Here is a 17,344-nt window from a genome sequence, read left to right on the forward strand (position 1 = left end):
ATTTCTTATCAGGGACTCCCAGGTTTTTGGGAGAGCAGGAAGAATTAAGGACACACCGACGTAGTGATGCTCTTTATTGGCATCTGACAGATACACAAGGACACCTCCCCCCACCCCGTGCATCACCCCCCTCCTCATGCTGCTCACACCCACCCACCCCCAACCCCCCACAATCCTCCTACAGCGGCGACTTTGCACCGAGAAACTTCCTAAGAAACCAGCCCTGGGATCACAGAGAGGGGTGGGCAGAGGAAACACACTCTTTGCACACCAGACACGCCAGAAACGGACACGGAATGGACCCGACGAGCACCGGCTTTGGCTTGGTTTTCCCTCCTTGTTTTGTGGGGGTTTTTTTTATCTCGTTTGTTGATTTTATTTTTATTTATTTCCTGCAACCAGGGCTTCCCCGCCCCGGTTTCTCTTTGGATGCTGAGTTTTTTTGCCTCCCAGTTTCCTCAGCCCTGAGGAAATGGCTTTGCTGTGGGTGATTGAGACCTGAGGTCCTGAAGAAGAGCAGTTCCCGGCCGGAGAGGCACGGCCAGGTTGGTTTGTCAGGATGAACCAGCAGTTGGTTCTGCTTTGTTTTTGTTTTTGTTTTGTTTTGATGTGGGTGCTTTTTTCCAGCCGCCCTCAGTTTGTATCTGAGCCACTTCTCCAAAAGGAAAAAAAAAAAAAAAAAGGGACCAGTGGAAACAACCTGATGATAAAAATTCCTCCTGAAGCGTCCCTGGGAATGGCTCCCATGGGATGGATCCCTGGAAGCAGCCAGAGCCCTGGCTGGGGTTTTGCAGAGCCAGGGTCACCCACTGCCAGCAGGGTTGCAAATCTGGGGCAGTTTCCTTGGATTTCGGTGGTGGGAGAGGTTTGGGACTCGGGTGGGAGACTCACAGCCCTGCCAGGGCTGTTCCTCCGGAGGGATCTTTGCTCCTCTGCTCCCCGAGGGCAGGAAGTGTGGAATGTCCCTCCTGGAGATCCGGATCTCTGAAGAACTCCCAGAAAGCTTCTGAAGGACCTGGGTGCTTGAGTCCTATCCATGCAGACCCCAATCCTTCAGAGGACACCGAGCTCTCCCTCCCTTCCCGGCAGCTCTGCTGGGAGCAGCCAAATCCTTCCACGTTCCCAAGTTTCTCAAGGACCTGCTGCAGTGGTTTTTGGGGTGTTTTGCTGCTCCCCGTTGAGTCTTTAAGGCCAGAAACGAGGTGGGACCGAAGGCTTGGGCTGGGAATGCTCCCCTTGGAGGTGGACAGGCTGTGAGGAAGAGGGAAGGGCTGGGGTGGGAGCTGTCACCCCATGTCACACATACAAACATCGAGCAGGGAGTAAAACAACACCACAGTATTTACAAGTCTCGCTTGCCTCCTTGAGCAGGGGAGGAAAATCACCTTCTGCCTCCAGGAAAGAGTTTCTGATGAATCCAGAGGCGAAGGGGGGGCCGTGCACCAGCTGCCCCAGCAGCCCCTCCTCTGCAGAACCTCCCGGTGCTCCGGGCAAGCAAGAGGCCATGGCTGAGTTGGGATCATCTCCTGGGACCTTGGTGGCAACTCTTGGGGGAACAGGTTCTCTCTCCAGCGTCACCCAGGAGTGGGCTGGGAGCTGATATGCCAAAAAAAATGCCCTCCCAGCTCTGGAGAGGTGGAGGTGGCGAGCGCTGTCCCCTCCCTGGGGGTCCCGGCACAGGGACGTGCTGGGGTCACCCCCGGGGTGCACGAGGGTGGGCAGCACCTGCTGAACGACCCCAGGGGAGCTTCTGAGCCACCCTGCACAGTGCTGGAGGAGGAGGAGCCCTTACAAGCAGGGGGTCTCTGGGCCAGGAGGGGCAGTGCAATCGTGACAAGGTGGCTTTGCCAGGGACATCGGGATGGGGAGGGGAGAGATGAGCACAGCCCTTTTATCATGTCCCTGCAGCAGGCAGGCACTTTTTCCAGCCCTTTAGACCTTCAGTGTCCCCCAAGGACTGTGTCCATGGGAGCTTCAGTGTCCTCTTCAGCCCTCGAAGGGCTCCCCCCCAAAATCTGCTCCGGGTGGTCCCAGCTGCTCCTCACCGGGACTGAACACTGGCAGGCCCCTGGAGCTTGGGGAGGGGGGGGCTGCACCCCCCAAATTTCACAGTGTAGCTTGGGCTGCTGGTCCCCCCTCACAGGAGCAGCCCCCAAATCCTGCTACAGCAGCTCCAGTTCCCTCCAGCCCTGCCCTTGGCCCGCGCTCTGGGGGGAGAGGGGAAGCAGCTGGATTTTGGGGGAGCCGGAAAGAGAGGTTGGGCCTGGGAGGAAGAGGAGAACTTGGAGCCCCAAGGAGAACTTGGAGCCCCAGGGAGAAAGGGCTGGAAGGGAGGAGAGAGGAGAGGGTTGAGAGCGTGTTGCTCCCTCCTATGTCTGTCTGCCTGTCCATCCAGCCTGTCTGTCCATCCAGCCTGTCTGTCCGTCCATCCAGCCTCAAGGGGCTGGAGACGGGATCTGGGCATGGAGAGGGACTGAGCCCCCCCAAAAAACCCCTCAGGGGCTGCCGGGGGGAGGCAGCGGCGGGAGGGGCCGGTACCGAGACCAGGAGCTCAGCGAGCGGGAGCTCAGGGCGCGCAGGGCTGGGAACAGGAGGGGCCCGGGGAGGCCCCGCTGCCCCCCTGCCCTCCCCCCCGGGGCTGCCGCTGCCGGGGAGGGGAAGGGCGAGAGGGGCACGGGGGGAGGGGACCCCGCGGGGCCGCCCCGGGCCACCCTTCAGACGGGCGAGGTGGCCGTGGACTCGCTGCCCAGGCTGTCGGCGATGTCCCCGCGCTGGATCCTGCGCAGCGCGGCCAGCAGCGCCTCCAGGGTGGCCGATTCCTTGGAGGACCAGTGGGCCAGCAGAGCCCGGGCGGGCGATTCCTCGCGGGTGAAGGAGTCAATGAGGTCCTCCTTGTAGCCCAGCTCCCCCGCCAGCTGCCTCCACGTCTCCTCGGCAGAGCTGCCCAGCAGCTTCTCCACCTCCTCCTGCTTGCCGGGGGGAAGGCTCGTGTAGAGGTTCCCGTCTCCTTTGGGTGCTGGGAAGGGTGGAGAGGCATTAAACCCACCCCAGGGGTGCCCCTGCCCACCCCAGGGTGCCCCTGCCCTGCAGCTCCAGCTCTTTAGAGGGTAAAGGATGTTGATAACAAAGGAAAACTTCTCATGTTCTTATAAGGGTAAAGAATATCTATAAAAATGGAAAGCTTCCCAAGACTGACTGGACTGGTTCATTTTTATCTGGCTGACTGGGCTGATGAGTTCCTGAAAAAATATCAGTATTTCCCATAACCTTGTAAACAATTCACTTACTGGCTTAAATCATTAAGAAGTCCTACCAGCTGTTATAGGCCTGCTCACGGGCTTAAAATTAAGCTCAGCCACTTATGACTGAAAGAATGGACAAAAATCCCCAAACTTGGGTTTTTTTCTGGATTTATGTTATTGCTGGAATAGTTTACAATTTAACTTCCTTTTTCGTGTACCCTCAACACCCTCATTTAATTTTTAGGTCCTCCCTTCTCTCTTCACGTCACTTTGCTCTTCCTTTCCCTCTCCCCTCTCCCTCTCTGACAAGCAGTGAAATGAACAGTGGTTTTAATCACTATTAAAGTTCCAAAGCCTGCCCTACCTGGCCCCTGGGTGCTCTGGCTGGGGGGCTGCTGGTCGTGCAGGCTCTGGCTGTCCACGGAGATGCCGCTGTCGCTGTGCAGCTTCTCCCCCTCCGGAGAAGGGGTTTGGTTCACGGGGCGGTTGTTGGCCCCCTGCTTGTTCTGTTTGCAGTTGTTCCACCTGGGGAGAGGGGGAGAGGGTCAGGGAGGTGACATCCCCTGGGATTGTGCCCTGGGATTGTTCCCCTCCCCTGGGAGAAGCATTTCTCCCACAGCCAGTTGAAATCGGGATTCACGGGTGCTGAGAGAACACTGAGCTCCCGAGCTCCCACAGAGCCTAGTGATTAATATTTCAGCTAAAATTTCATAGAGCACAACAATAATAGGTCGGGAAAGGCCTCCAGGATCATCAAGTCCAGCCTCAGAACAGATCCAGCCACGTCCCTCGGTGCCACCTCTGCTTGTTCTTTGGATGCTTCCAGGGATGGTGACTCCACCGCCGCCCTGGGGGGAGCCCCTTCCTCAGGGATCCCTACAAAAATCCACCCCGGGGGTGCCCCCATGCCGGGATGCCCACGGAGCCACCGAGCCAGCCCCGGCTTGCCCGTGGCCAGGTGCAAACCCCAGGGCTGAGCTGCTGAGCTGATCGGCTCTGACAGTGCCAGGGCGAGCAGGGGCAGGGACGGGGGTGCAGAGAGGGCTCCTCCGCCCCCACCCTGCTGCTATCGGCCTCTTTGCTCCCTCAGCTGCCTTCTCCTCGTGGATTTTTGGGAATCCACCTCTACCCACCCGGCCTGGTGCCCTCCCTCCCTCGCTCGTCGGTGGCAGCTCTGGCTGCAGGACATCCCAAAGGGAGGGCACACTCACAGTGCCCGTTTCCCACGCCCCCAAGCCCTGCTGTACCTTTTGAAGGCAATGTAGGCCACCAGCCCCACCACCACGGCGGCCAGGATGGAGCAGTAGACGGGGATGAGGTTGTCGGCGGTGCCGCGGCTCACGACGGGCTGGGAGCTGCCCATGACGGTGGTGCCTGTGTCTGCCAGGGTGCTGGGCAGCACCTCGGTGCTGAGGGGCTCCCTGGTGACGGGCTCAGGGCTCTCAGAGCCCACCAGGGACGGCGTGTGTGTCGTCCAGCGAGGGTGGAGACCTGGGAGGGGACAGGAGAGGAGGAGGTGACAACATCAGCAGGGGTCTCCTCCTAGAGGCTTGTGGAGGTGACAGCTCCACCCCATCCCCTGTCCCAAGCACAGGTCAGAGCTGTCCCCTGCCCTGAGGGGGCCTGGCTGATGCCTGCCCTGAGGGCTGGATGTGGCCATGACTGTGCAAGCTCTTCCCCAGCCCTGGGTTTGCTCAAGTCCTTCAGCTCTTCCCGCCATGGAGCCCCAGGGCTCCCACTGCTGCTCCCAAAATCCAGGGCAGCTGCCCCAGCTGCCTCCCATCCGTGCACATCTGCACCAGGGCTGGGGTAAGGCCCACAGAGCTGGGCTCATCCCATCCCAAAACCTGGCCTTGCCCCTTCCCTGGCCCCTGCCTGCACCCACACCCTGCCAGCCCCGCCTGGGAGTGACCCCATTCCCACCACATCCGGGCGTGGTCCATGGAGAGAGGGGATCCGTCCTGTCCTGCCCCAGGGACACACCCTCACCTGTGCCTGCCCCATCCCACCCCTGCCCTGGGTGTCAGGCCCATCCCAGCCCCCTGTGTTCATCACCAGGGGCTCGTCCTGTGCCCACGGGCAGCGAGTCCTGCAGGGCTGAGCCACATCTGCCAGCCCAGCACGGATGGAGAGGGAGTCACAGCAGGGAGCTGGCACCCTGCCCTCCCCCCATGGCCCCTGTCCCAGTGTGGATGGCCCTGGTGTCACAGCAGGGAGCTGGCACTCGTCAGATCCCCCTCCCTTTGGCAGCGCCGCTCCGGTGGCAGCTCCCGGGGCGCCGTGCCCGGATAACAAAGCTGGCCCTGTGCTCCTCCACTTGTGGCTCCATTTACTCGACCCCTCCCGGGGAGCAGCCCCGGCTGCCCTCGTGCTGTGACCCAGCGGTGCCCGGGACAAAGCTCTTTTCTCCCTGGCAGGGAATCAGCTGCTGCTGCCAAGGAGCCGCTGGCATTCCCAGCTGAGGCTGGGGAAGCTCTGGCTGTTCCTGGACACCAAAACCACCCTGGCTCCACACAGCAACACCCAGCGGGAGCTCAGCCCCTGGGAAGGGCTGGCCAGGCACCAGGCTGGGGTTCTGGGCAGGAGATGGGGGCTCACAGCAAGGGTCAGAAGCTGCAATTCCCGAGGGAAGGAGGTCTCAGCTGGACACCGGGGTCCCCTCGTCTGAGCCACGGACACGCCCCACCTCCCAGAGGGAAACTGAGGCAGGGAGCGGCACAGCGAGCCCGGTGATCCCCCATCCCCTCCCGCTTCCCTGGCACAGGCAGCCTCACCCCTGCACTCGGCGTCCGACACAGGCGTGCACTCCTTCACCAGCACCTCGTTGTCCTCGCAGGTGGTGCAGGGCAGGCAGGGGTCCACGAAGTTGGCCTCGCTGGAGAAGGTGCCCTCGGGGCACTCCTCGCACACCGTGTCCTGCGAGTCCTTGCAGGGGAACATGAGCCCGAAGCCCACCTCGCACACGCGGCACTCCCTGCAGGCCCCGCTGGCCTCGTCCTGGAAGTATCCGTAGGCGCAGCGGCACACGGCGTCGTCCGACTCCACGCAGGGCGCCGACATGCTCTGCAGCCCCACGCACTGCGTGCAGGGCTTGCACGGCTCCGTGGCGCTCACCGTGTCCGAGTAGGTGACACCTGCCAGGGGACAGAGCCTCAGCGGGGCCAGCAGGGCGGACACACCACATTCCCTCTGTGTGTCCCCCCTGCAGCTCCCCCAGCACCCCCAGGCATCCCCCTGGGCTCTGCTTCCCGTTCCCACCAACCATTCCTGCAGCAATTCCCAGCCCTGTGGGGATCCAGCCCTTTGTGCTGGCTTTGTGTGTGGGACAGCCCAGGGCAGCACCCAGCCCTGCCCGGGCTGCCCTCAGCTGTTCCACACAAACCCAGTATAAACGAGGTTTATTTAATCCCATACTGTCTTTCTAGAATGTGCTGCTCATCTGTTTCGTTATATATACCTGGCATCAGTTTAAACCACAGGCCTGTGAACCAGCCCTTGGTGTTCCCTTTTGGGGTGATGAGGAAACAGGAGGCCTAAATGTCTCTTCTTTGTCTGTCCAAGGGTGCCCATCCTCACCCTCAGTGTCCCCAGGCAAGTTCCCTGCCCCCAGCTGGAGCTCCATCCCTATTTTCGACCTCCTGATGGTCCCTGTGGGCATCCCAGAGCCAGCCCCGTGTTTGACCTCCTGATGGTCCCACAGCATCCCACAGCCAGCCCACAGCTCCTCAGCATCCCATCACTTTCTCCTCCACATCCTGCCCAGGGGTCCCTTGGGGCATCACAGCCCCGTTCCCCCCCCTCAGCCACGTGTCCCCAGCTCGGGGGTGTGATGTGACAGGAGGTGACAACACTAATTGCTGACTCTCCCTGACCCCGGGGCTTCTTGCTCTCCGGTTTCATCCTGTAGGACTGACTGCCGGGGAAATCAATCCCCCTCCCTCCCTCTGCCCATTCCCAAAGGTGTTTGAGGAATATTTTTAGCCCAGGAAGCCGGGTCAGGTCCGTCCTGGAGGGCACAGCTGCTGTCCCTGCCTTGGCTGCTCCCATCGATCCCATCGGAGCCCCATCTTCCCTCACCCACAATGCCAAGGGGAAAGTCCAGCCTCTGGGATGGAGGAGGTGCTGGGGACCTCAGCCCCAACCCCTCTGCTTCCCTGCTCCTTGGGAAACAATCCAGCCACTACCTGCATCCTTAACAACCTGCTCATCTCCCAGGGGTGATCACGGATATGGCAATTCCCACTCTCAGCGGCCTCCAGATTCCCTGGGAGTCCAAAGGGAGACCGAGCTACGGACAAGCTCAGGGCAGAGCTGTCCCAGTGCTTAATTTCTGGTTGTTTCAAGAGAGAAATGGGAATGGAAGTCCCTGATCTGCCAGCGATGGGCGGGATCAGAGGGACAGAAGTGCCATCCCAGCTGCTTTTTTCCCCAGTGTGGCCGAGCTCAGCAAACCCCATCACGGCCACGACATTTCTGCTCCCAACATCACCCAGGGCCTGTGTCTGGGTGTCCTGCTCCTCTCCCGAGGCCACCCCTGCCACGGGCAGGGACACCTTCTGCTAGCCCAGGTTGCTCCAAGCCTGGATTCGGACACTTCCAGAGGTGGGGCAGGCACAGATTCACTGGCACACTTGTTTTTGGAGCTCTTGGCCCTGTCTGTGCCCCGGGGAGGGGGAGTGAGCAGCCCCTGCCCCCGTGCCCAGCCGAGTGAGCGGAGCCGGAGCAGCTCCGGGTGCTCCCATTAACCTGGGCTCATCCTTCGCATTATCCTGAATTATTGATGGGCACCATTAGAGCGGGGAAGTGGCCAGGAAAGGCTTTCGGCTGAGTGGGCACATTTGCAGTGGCAGCAAAGGTATCTGAGCTGAGCAATTACAGCTGAGATTCAAACTGGGCCCCCCCCAGCCCTCCCCCCTCTGCTGGGGAGGGGATAAATAAATCATGAGGCAGCAGCCAGGGGGGCTGGAAAGGCTGGGGGGACAGGAAAATCAGGATAAAACAAGGCAGTGGCCACTGGGGCTGGCACAGGGATTGTCTCCCCCAGCCCCTGCAGGCTCTGGTGAGGGGCCATGCTTCGGTTGGAATGGATTTTTCCAAAACAATCCGGCTGGTGAGTCGGGAAGACGTCCAAGGGGAGGCAGCCCGGGGTGGAGGTGGGGATCTCACAGCCCTGGGCCGTGCCCACATTCCTCCAGCCCAGGCTGTGCCAGCACCGGGGCTGCCTCCACCTGCCCGGCCCAGTGAGCAGGATCTGGGACACCTGGGAAAGGGGAATGGGGGACCCCAAGGCCTGGAGAGCGGGACAAGGAGCCAGGAATGCCAAGTCACCCTCTGGGTTTACATCCCCTGCAGCTGCAGTCTGACAGCCTGGGCAGCTTCCCCACAGGAAGGGTTTGTCTCTGTATAACCTCAGCACCCTCCAGGAAAGCTGGAAATTCCCTTTATCCCATAAGTTCCCAGAAAGAAATCAGGGAGACAAGCCTGGAAGTGCAGGTAGTGGGAAAAGGATGGGAAAAGGACCCATCTGGGCACCCCCAGGAGTGCAAAGCCCCCTCTGGGTTGGCAGCCCTGCAGCTGGAGCCCGGCATCCAGGATTCCTGCGGGAAGGGCTGGTGGGGATGGATGGCACAGTGGATGCCCTGGCACCCCATAACAGGGTGGGTCTGAATTCCCAGGTTATCCTGCCCAAGCACAGGGAGGCTGAGCGAGGTCTATCAATTTTGCAGGAGAGCTGAGGTATTTTTAGCCCTGCCCTGTCCCTGCCCTGTCCCTGCCCTGTCCCTGTCCCTCCCCTGTCCCTGCCCTGTCCCTGTCCCTGTCCTGTGCTGCTGCTGCTCTGCTTACCCAGCTCCTCCCTCCCAGACTTTGCCTCCTCTTTGCTCCCCCCCAGCCCTGCTCTGTCCCTTCCCCCTCTCAAATCACATCCCCGGAGCAATCCAGGCTTGGCTGTCAAAGCTTCTCCCCCAAATATTTGTGCCTGTGCCTTCAAAGGGTTCTCAGCAGTAAATGTGAAGGGCAGATTGGCTCTGTGGCACTGGGGGAGCTGGAAGAGCTGGGCCATTTCATCTGTAAGCACTTACACAGGTCTCAGCACTCGGCTCCCACTGACATTTATGGAGCATTCGACACAGGCAACATGCCTGGAGCTGCCTGGGAGAACCCTGTGCCCCCCTCTCTCTCCTGGGGACTGCTGGGATTTGCTTCTCCCCTCTCAAGCTTGTTTTTATTCTGTGGCCCTTTATAAGGTTTAAAAAAACCCACAACCAAACCTGCAGGAGACCCCTCCGTGGCTGGAACTGAGAGCAGCACACACGGTGGGGAGGGGGCTTTGGAGGGGTGAATGTTGGGATGAGCTGGGGACACATTGGGGCCTGGCTGGTGGGCAAAACCACGACACTCACGCCTCCCCAGTGCCCCCCCAGCCCCCGTGGCACCCTTTGGAGGGCTCTGTGGGTACTCACTGTCCAGGCAGGGCTCACACACGGTCTGGTTGACCCCGCAGGGCTGCACCACCCCCTCGCCCAGGTTGCAGGCTCGGCAGCACTCCCCGCTCGTCGTGTACATCTTGGTGTAGCACTTGTCCTTGGAGCCCCAGGAGGGATCCTGGGGGAGAGAACAGAGCCAGGACACAGCTCCTGTTAGAACAGGGCAGGTGGGGAGTGGCATCCAGGTAGAGTCCCACTCTGGGTGACATCCCCTACTAAACACAGCTCTTCGGAGAACCACCTTTCCTGTGCTCGTCAGGAAAGGCCCTGCTGGATTCTGCAGCTGGAGGGAGTCAGGAAAGCCCCCATGAGGGTATTTTGGGGGGTGATGGGGGCTTTTCCCCCACAGGGTTACAGCGCTCTTTGTTCTTGTCTCTCATCTGAGAAGTGCCCCCCTAAGGACACTTTGCCATCCTGAAGGGCTCAGCCCTGCCCAGCCTGGGGAAAGGGAGAGGAAAGGAGACCTTCCTGCCTCAGAGGAGGGTTTGGAGAGCTTGGGTGGCAGCTCTGCAGCCCAAGATCCCGTGGGGACCGGAAACCACGAAGGAAACGCAGGTTTGAAGGGAGCACCAGGAGCTTCTGCGACATTCCCGGCTTATGGAAGTGCCTCTGCTCACAACACCTGCCAGCACAGCTGGAAGCCATAAATATGCCATGAGCCACCCTGCAGAGGCACTTTGCAGCCCAGGGAGTGGGGACCCCCTCCCCAAAACCACCTCTTGGGCTGCAGGAAGCATCTCTGCCTGGGCACTGCTGAGATGCTCGCGGGGGTTCGAGCTCTTCCAGGACTCTTTTTTCTCCCTGTGCTCACAAGCAGGTGCGTCCCAGCGCTGGCCCATCCCTCTGCTAGCCAGCTAAGCCCGATTTTCGGGGGGAAGCAGCTCGGCTGAGGCTCGGAGGCGCTCCCCTCCCCGCGCATCTGGATGCCTCGTCAGCCAGTTGGCCGCCTCTCCGCGCACAATGCGGCGTTATGAACTCGCTGCGCATCATCCGGCAGCATCCGGCCGGGCCGAGACAATGGAGCGCCAATTATAGGCATCTGAATGACAAACTGCTCCAATTACCCTGCGCTGGAAAGCCTGCGCTCCCCTCCCCGCCGCTGCTCCGCCAGCCCCGCTCCAGCCCGGCCTCAGCTGGGCAGGCAGGAGGGATTTGCTGAGCAGGGGGAGCCCCCCAGCACCCCCAAATTTCAGCTGGGATATTAGTCTGGGGGTGAGGGAGGGGTTTGCTTCGCAGCGGGGTGGCCACACGTGTGTCCTGGAGGGCAGATTTGGTTCGTGGGGCTTTGGAACCGACCTGGCTGGAGCTCGTCCCGCTGCTGGCGGTGTGTCCCCTGCCTGGGCTGGGGTTTGCCCCGCTCCCACCTCCTTAGGGATGATTTTCCAGCATCCCAGGGGGCTGGGGGAGCAGCCGAACGTGCCTGGCTATAAATAGTGGCGGGACAGCCCGGGCAGCGCAGCTGGGCCGGCAGCATCCAGCTCTCCCACGCCGCAGGCAGCTGCGAGCGGTGCCCGTGGGGACGGACCTGGCCGCGCTCCTTCCTCTGGGCGACACTCGGACACCCAGAGACACCCCCCGGCCACACGTCCCCTTCCCACAGCGCTGCCAGGAGTGGTCAGTGCCACCCCCGTGACCTGTGCCCCCCACCCACCCTCCTAAATGCCGCGGGAAATGCAACTTCCAGCCCCAGGTGCTGCTCCCCCCACTCGCTCCCGCGTTTGCCTTTCACTTCTGAACCCCCTAAAGATTAACACGCTCGGAGAGGGCACCTGGACTGCGTTAGCTCGCTGAAATGTGCCTGTTATTAACACAACTCCTGTTGACAAAGCCGCAGGTATTAACACCATAAAGCATTCTGACAGCTGGGCCGAGGGGGCACGGGCCGAGGGCGCGGGCGACACCTCTGCGAGCCCTTAATTGCTCTCGGAGCCGTGCCGGGGGGATGCTGTGTCCTGGCAGGCGCAGCTGGATGGGACGGACGTGGAGGGAGCAGCCTGAAGCGGGATTTGGGCACAGCCCCGGAGCCCTGGCACTGCAAACCGCACCGGAGCAGGGAGGGGAGGGGACGCTCCAGCTGGAGGTGAGCCCGGCGGCGAGCCTGGATCCGAGCTGCCCCCGAGCCTGACAGACGGGCTCTGCCTTTCCTGGCGAAGCACCCCGTCTAGGAAAAGCCAAACCCCTGGCTCCGAGCGCTCCCCGAGGTTTGGGCAGCCGAGGAAGCCACGTCTGAGCTCCGCGGGTCCGGCTCTGCCTCCCCCCTGCAGGTAACGAGCACCAAAAGGGGGTGCCCGGGCTTTGGGTGGTCCCGGCGCTGCGGGCACGGCTGTGGGGGCACAGCTGGACGTGCCTGGGTGAGGGATCGCGGGGTCTCGGCAGGTGGAACGCCGAGGGGCAGAACTGGCCCCCAGGGCAGGGGGGGCGATGACTGAGCTCAGCCCTGAGCCAGGGCAGTGGCCGTGGAGGTTTAGGGGACACCAAAGCCCGGCCCTGCTGCAGCTGGTGGCGGGTCATTCCCTGGGGGGAAATCCTTTGAATCCATATGGCTGGACAAGAATCCCTCCTTGCCTTTCCTGCCACGAGCGTCCCGGGGGAGGGAGACCCTCCGGCCAAGCCCTCCCCCCTCCTCAGCCTCTGCGTGAAGCCGCTAAAGCTCCGGCTTTAATATCCTGCCCGAGGGGCGTCCGGCTGCCGAACGACCCCTCTGGGACCCCCGTCAAACCCTCCCCCAGTAAAAGCCCTGTTTCTGCCACAGATGGGGGGTCCAGCCCCCCGTGCCCACCCGGCTGCCCCACTCCGGGCACTCCGCTCTCTCCAGGCCCCCCCCGTGCCCTGAAGTTTTTTGTCTGGGGCACACGCCGAGGCTGTGCCCATCACAGGGCTCTGACGGGAGGGAGGGGGTCTCACCCTTTGCTCTGGGAGAGTTTGGAGCCGGGAAAGTCTAGGAGAGATCTGGGGGGCCGTGGGATGGTGGGAGATGAAGGCACTGGGGGTGTGGGTGGCTTCTCCCCTGCTGACCAAGGGCTCTGCCATCCTTTTTCCCCGGGTAAAAGGGCTGGCAGAGCCCTGTGCAGCGGGGGCAGAGGGGCTGTGAGACCCCCATCACCAACCACCTCCCCCTCCACATCCCAAGAACTCTGCCTGGCACTCCCGCTGCCTCCGGCACGGGGACCCCCGGGACCTCCCGCCCCGTACCCCCGAGGCTTCCCATCCCGGTGCACGTGGTACACTCGGGACCCTCCGAATACCCCTGTCAGGTGCCTCCGGGACTCCTCATCCCACCCCCGGCTGATGCCTCGGGGACCCTCCAATCCCGTTACCGCAGGGATCCTCCATCCCACCCCAGCCTGGTGCCTCCGGGACCCTCCATCCCACGCTGCCTGGTGCCCCCGGGGACCCTCCATCCCATCCCCGCGGGTGCCTCCGGGACCCTCCATCCCACCCCCGGAGCCTCGGGCACTGCCAGCGCTCCCCCCGGGCGCTGCTCCCTCACTCACCGCGGGCAGCAGGAGCAGCAGCAGCGCCAGGAGCCCGGCCATGGTGCGCGGGGGCAGCGGGGCCGGTGACCCCCACCGAGAGCCGCTGCGGGGCCGCGACCTCCCCCCAAAAGCCGGAGCGCGGCCGGGCTGCCCCTGCCCTCCCTCTGCCGCCCGCCGCCTCGGCGGCAGCCAGAAAAGGGCTGCAAGTCCCTCCTCCTCCTCCTCCTCCTCCTCTCCGCCCCCGGAGCATCACGGCGAGCGGCCGAGCCCGCATCCTCCTCCGCCGCCACACAAAGCAGGGCCCCCCCGAGCCCCCCCGGCCCCGCCGCCCTCCCACAAAGCGCTTTTCGGGGCGCGCTCGGTCTCTGTCCGGCCGCGGCTCTTCAGCCCCCCGGTTATTCACGCCCTTCCGCTGTCTCCATTCACCCTCCTCTGCTGTCTGTCTGTCCGTCCATCCGCTCATCCAGCTCTCTGCCCCTCCATGTCCGTCCGTCTGTCCCTGTCCGCCCGTCCCCGTCCCCGTGCTGGGTTCATGAGTGACACTGCAGCCCCAGTGAGATGCTCCGTGCCTGGGACGGGGTGTCCAGCCTCTGGGACAAGGAATGACATCCACCTGCACTGGTGACACCCCTGGGACCCCGAGGTCTGTCCCAGCCATCCAGGTGACAAAGAGAAGCTCCCAATGGGATCCAGAGCTCCCCTTTGGAGCAAAAAAACCCCTCATATTGATGTCCTTTGGTTCCTAAACTTCCCTGTGTGCCACTCTCCTTTGTCCTGGAGCATTCCAGGAGGATGGCTCTGCCATCCCAGACCCCCCGGAGACAGAAGGTGGAGCTGTCAGGGCTTGTCCCTCATCCTACCTTGCTGTGTCAGCACCAGGAATGCTCCTTGTGGGCTCCCTGGAAGGATGAAATGGGTTTACTCGTGGTCCTGGTAAAGGAGGGTGGCTGGGATGGCCCTGCCATGCTGTCACCTGCCCTGTCACCGCTCCTGGGCAGGGACGGAGCAGAGACCTTCACTGGCTGACTTTGGGTTTGGCCTCGTGTCCTTCTAACAGAGGTGTTTCCTCACCCCCCAGGCTCTGCAGGTGCTTTTGGGGTCCCCCACAGCGATGTTCAGCTCCAGCATTCCCAGCCCTGCAGCCACCGGAGCCTCCCAGCTCCCTAAACCCCCCCCGGATCCTCCCCTGGGTCACATCCCCCTGTCCAGGCAGCAAAGCACCCCGGCTCATCCCAGCTCAGCTGGATTTCCTCTGGGAAAGCTAATGACTGACTCCCCAGGGTGCAGGAGCTTGGCTGCCCCCATCCAGCTCGTGCTGCCCTGTCAGGGAAGGGCTTTAAGGAATCCCCTCAGCTTTTCCATGAGATTAAACCGGAGCCGAAGCTGCCGTTTGTTCTCCGGCACGGACGGGCAGGAGGAGCACACGTGGGAGCCACATGGGGAAGGGATTCCCGGCCAAAAAAGCCATGCTGGGGCCAGGTGGGGATGGGGGCAGGATGTGCCCGGGGGCCAGGGGGTTGGGATGCCCACCCTGGGATCAGGTGGGCAGCGAGAAGCCGAGTATCCCACGCGTGGCTGAGCGGGAATGGGACGGAGCTGCTGCGGACATGGCAGGGCTGGCCCGGCGGGGGAGCTGCCGGGGGATCCCACAATTAATTCTCCACAGCAAGTGCCAGATCCAGCTGTTTTCCTGGATAAATCCCTCCCCTTCTTCCCTGGGGGAAGCAGTCCCGCAGCGTCGTTCCCCCAGCCCCATGCCAGCGTGGGAATCATCCCTGGAAAAACCCGGTGCCGGAGCTCAGCTGGGCTCCATGTGCAGGGGCTGGGCCGGCAGCCAGCCAAGGTAAGTGAAAACTTCTGCTCCCACCCCTTCCCCCCGCGGCTCCTTTGGTGAAGGGACTTCCCCTCAAACCACACGCCCGTTATTCCCCTCTTCCCAAAAAAACGCCTTGGCCCCTTCCCGGCTCCACGAGGCGACAAAGCCTCTTAAAAGTCTGCTTGGAATTCCAGCCCAAGGCTCCAGGGGTTTATTGGCTGGGGGAGCATCCTCTGGGCTGCCGGTGGGAGATGGAACTCCCGGAGTGTTGCAATTCCTCACACCTACCAAAAACTGCCTCCACCTGCCCTGGGCTCCGGAGCGAGGCCGCTCACACTCCCAGGGAAGCTCGTGGCCATCAAGGTGGTGCTGCCATTCCCACTGTGCCACGGTGGGACGATGCCACGGGCACTGGCAGAGCTGAGAGCGGGTCAGGGAGTGGGTTTGTGCTCATCATAACAAAAAGAAGCTTCCACTGATTTTTTTTGTTGGCTCCCGACCTCCCTCTGGGCTGAGGGGTCGTGCACGGAGGGGTTTCCCTGCTGGAGAGGCTCCCAGCTGCTCGGCTGCCTGGGAGGGAGCCAGTTGTGCACCAAAGAGGGCAGGTTTCATTGGCAAAACCCCATCTGCAGCTCGGTGAAATCCTGTGTCAAGTCCCTCCCAAGAGCATCCTCAGGATGACTCTCACCCCTCATTGTCTTCCTTCAGGCTCATCCAAGTCTTCCCACAAGCACTTCCAGAGGTGTCCAAGCAAACCCAGGGGAGGGTTTGCTTCTGCCCTCTCCCCCAAAGAAAGAGCAGGAGTTAAACACTCGGTGCCAGCTCCTGCCTCCCAACTTTTTATTGCTTTTACTCCAAAGCAGAGGTAATTACCTTCCCGACAGACAGACCCAGTAATGGGCAGTTATAAATAATGATGAATAAATGATACACGGCGGGAAATCATCCTGCTCTTCACAGCCAGGGCTGGGAGCACAGAGGAAAGCCTGGGGGGAGCAAAGGGACCATGGGAGCAGGGGATGGGTCCTGATCCCCATCTGCTCCGGGGGAAGGGGACCCTGCACTGCCTGTGTCGTGGTGGGAAAAATCCCTTTTGAGAGGGGAAAGGGAGGAAATTTCATGTGGAAATCAGGCTCTGGGTTATTTTACCTCACTGGGAGCCATCAGAGCGTGGGACAGTCTCTGTGGGATGGAGAGGGATTGGGGCAAGAAGGCACCTTTGGGATAATCCATAATATTTTTTCAAGGGGGAAAAAAAAAAAAAAAAGAGGAAAAATCTTTTGGTTTGAACTCTCCAGACCAGGCTGGCTGAGAAATCTGCACTTTGGGCCACTTGGCAGGAGCCAAGCCCATGTCTGGAGAGCAGGAAGTTGAGGGTTGCCGTGGTCCCCAGTGCTCTGGTTCTCTTGCAATCCATGGGATTGAGGCACTTGAAAGCTTTTTGGGCTGGGGGCAAGGCTGGCTCTGGCCCAGAGGGGCAGATTCTGTGCTCCCACCCTCTCCTCGGGGTCTGGGCCAGCTCCAAACCCACCCTGGGACTGATCAGCTGCTTTTGGAGCCACAGTTCAGGAGCTGCTGGACATTCCCCCCGGCTGGAGCGGAACCAACACCGGGAGAATCCGGGCCCGGCCGCCCACGGAGGAGTTTTACCATTCAGGGAAAACTGTTCCCTGGATTTCCACAGGGAGGGCCTGCCTGTGACCCCTCCCACTTCTCCCTTCACCCTGTGCCTGCTCATCCTGCCCTGCCTTGGATGAAGCCAGAGGAAAACTGGGGGTGCTCTGAAAAATCAGCTCTGAAAGGGGTTATTCCCATGGGATGGGGCTCAGTTATTCCTCAGGGATGGAGTTCAATTATTCCCATGGGATGGGGTTCAATTATTCCCATGGGATGGGGTTCAATTATTCCTGCATGGGAATGGGACTCATTTATTCCCACAGGGATGGGGTTCAGTTATTCCCATGGGAATGGGGCTCAGCTGGAGCACGGCATCCAAACCAGGTGGTTCAGATGTTTCCCTCCTGGCTCAGGGTGGGAGATGATGCCATTCCCACGCTGGCATCTCCAGCCCTTTGGATGCTCCTGGACGGACACAGCCACCAGGGCTGACACTGCAGGTGGATCAGGGAAGGATGAATCACCCGTGGGATGAACTGCAGGGCTCAGGGACACGTGGGACATGTGGGACATGCGGGTTGGGGCCACCCCAGCGCTGTCTGGGGGCTCCTGAGCACAGATGTCACCTGGGGATAGGCCCGAAATCGCTGCTGGGGGAGAACTCAAAGCTCCCCAAAAGCACAGCCCTGGGGCAGGAAGGACCCAGCG

The 17,344-nt window shown here is 61.5% G+C and overlaps 1 protein-coding gene across 1 annotated transcript; it reads right to left on the bottom strand.

Moving 5' to 3' along the window:
- Window positions 1-2,402: 2,402 nt before the first annotated feature.
- NGFR (nerve growth factor receptor) lies at window positions 2,403-13,324 on the bottom strand. The gene is made up of 6 exons (XM_050327952.1): window positions 13,222-13,324; window positions 9,704-9,845; window positions 6,017-6,376; window positions 4,490-4,733; window positions 3,607-3,767; window positions 2,403-3,016 (listed from the first exon to the last, which is right to left on the bottom strand). Exons 1-6 carry the CDS (start codon window positions 13,261-13,263, stop codon window positions 2,715-2,717), a joined length of 1,251 nt encoding a protein of 416 aa, XP_050183909.1. The 5' UTR covers window positions 13,264-13,324; the 3' UTR covers window positions 2,403-2,714.
- Between the last annotated feature and the right edge of the window lie 4,020 nt (window positions 13,325-17,344).

The sequence above is a fragment of the Myiozetetes cayanensis genome, unplaced genomic scaffold (assembly GCF_022539395.1).
Source record: "Myiozetetes cayanensis isolate MyiCay16 unplaced genomic scaffold, myiCay2020 scf35, whole genome shotgun sequence".
Classification (NCBI taxonomy): Eukaryota; Metazoa; Chordata; class Aves; order Passeriformes; family Tyrannidae; genus Myiozetetes; species Myiozetetes cayanensis.

Excerpts from the sequence above, each read along its gene's own strand:
- NGFR (XM_050327952.1), bottom strand. The coding sequence starts at position 13,263 with ATGGCCGGGCTCCTGGCGCTGCTGCTGCTCCTGCTGCCCGCG. Across the intron at positions 3,768-4,489 it reads GCCTACATTGCCTTCAAAAG|GTGGAACAACTGCAAACAGA; the intron begins GTACAGCAGGGC and ends CCCTCTCCCCAG. Across the intron at positions 3,017-3,606 it reads CCAGAGCACCCAGGGGCCAG|CACCCAAAGGAGACGGGAAC; the intron begins GTAGGGCAGGCT and ends CACCCTTCCCAG.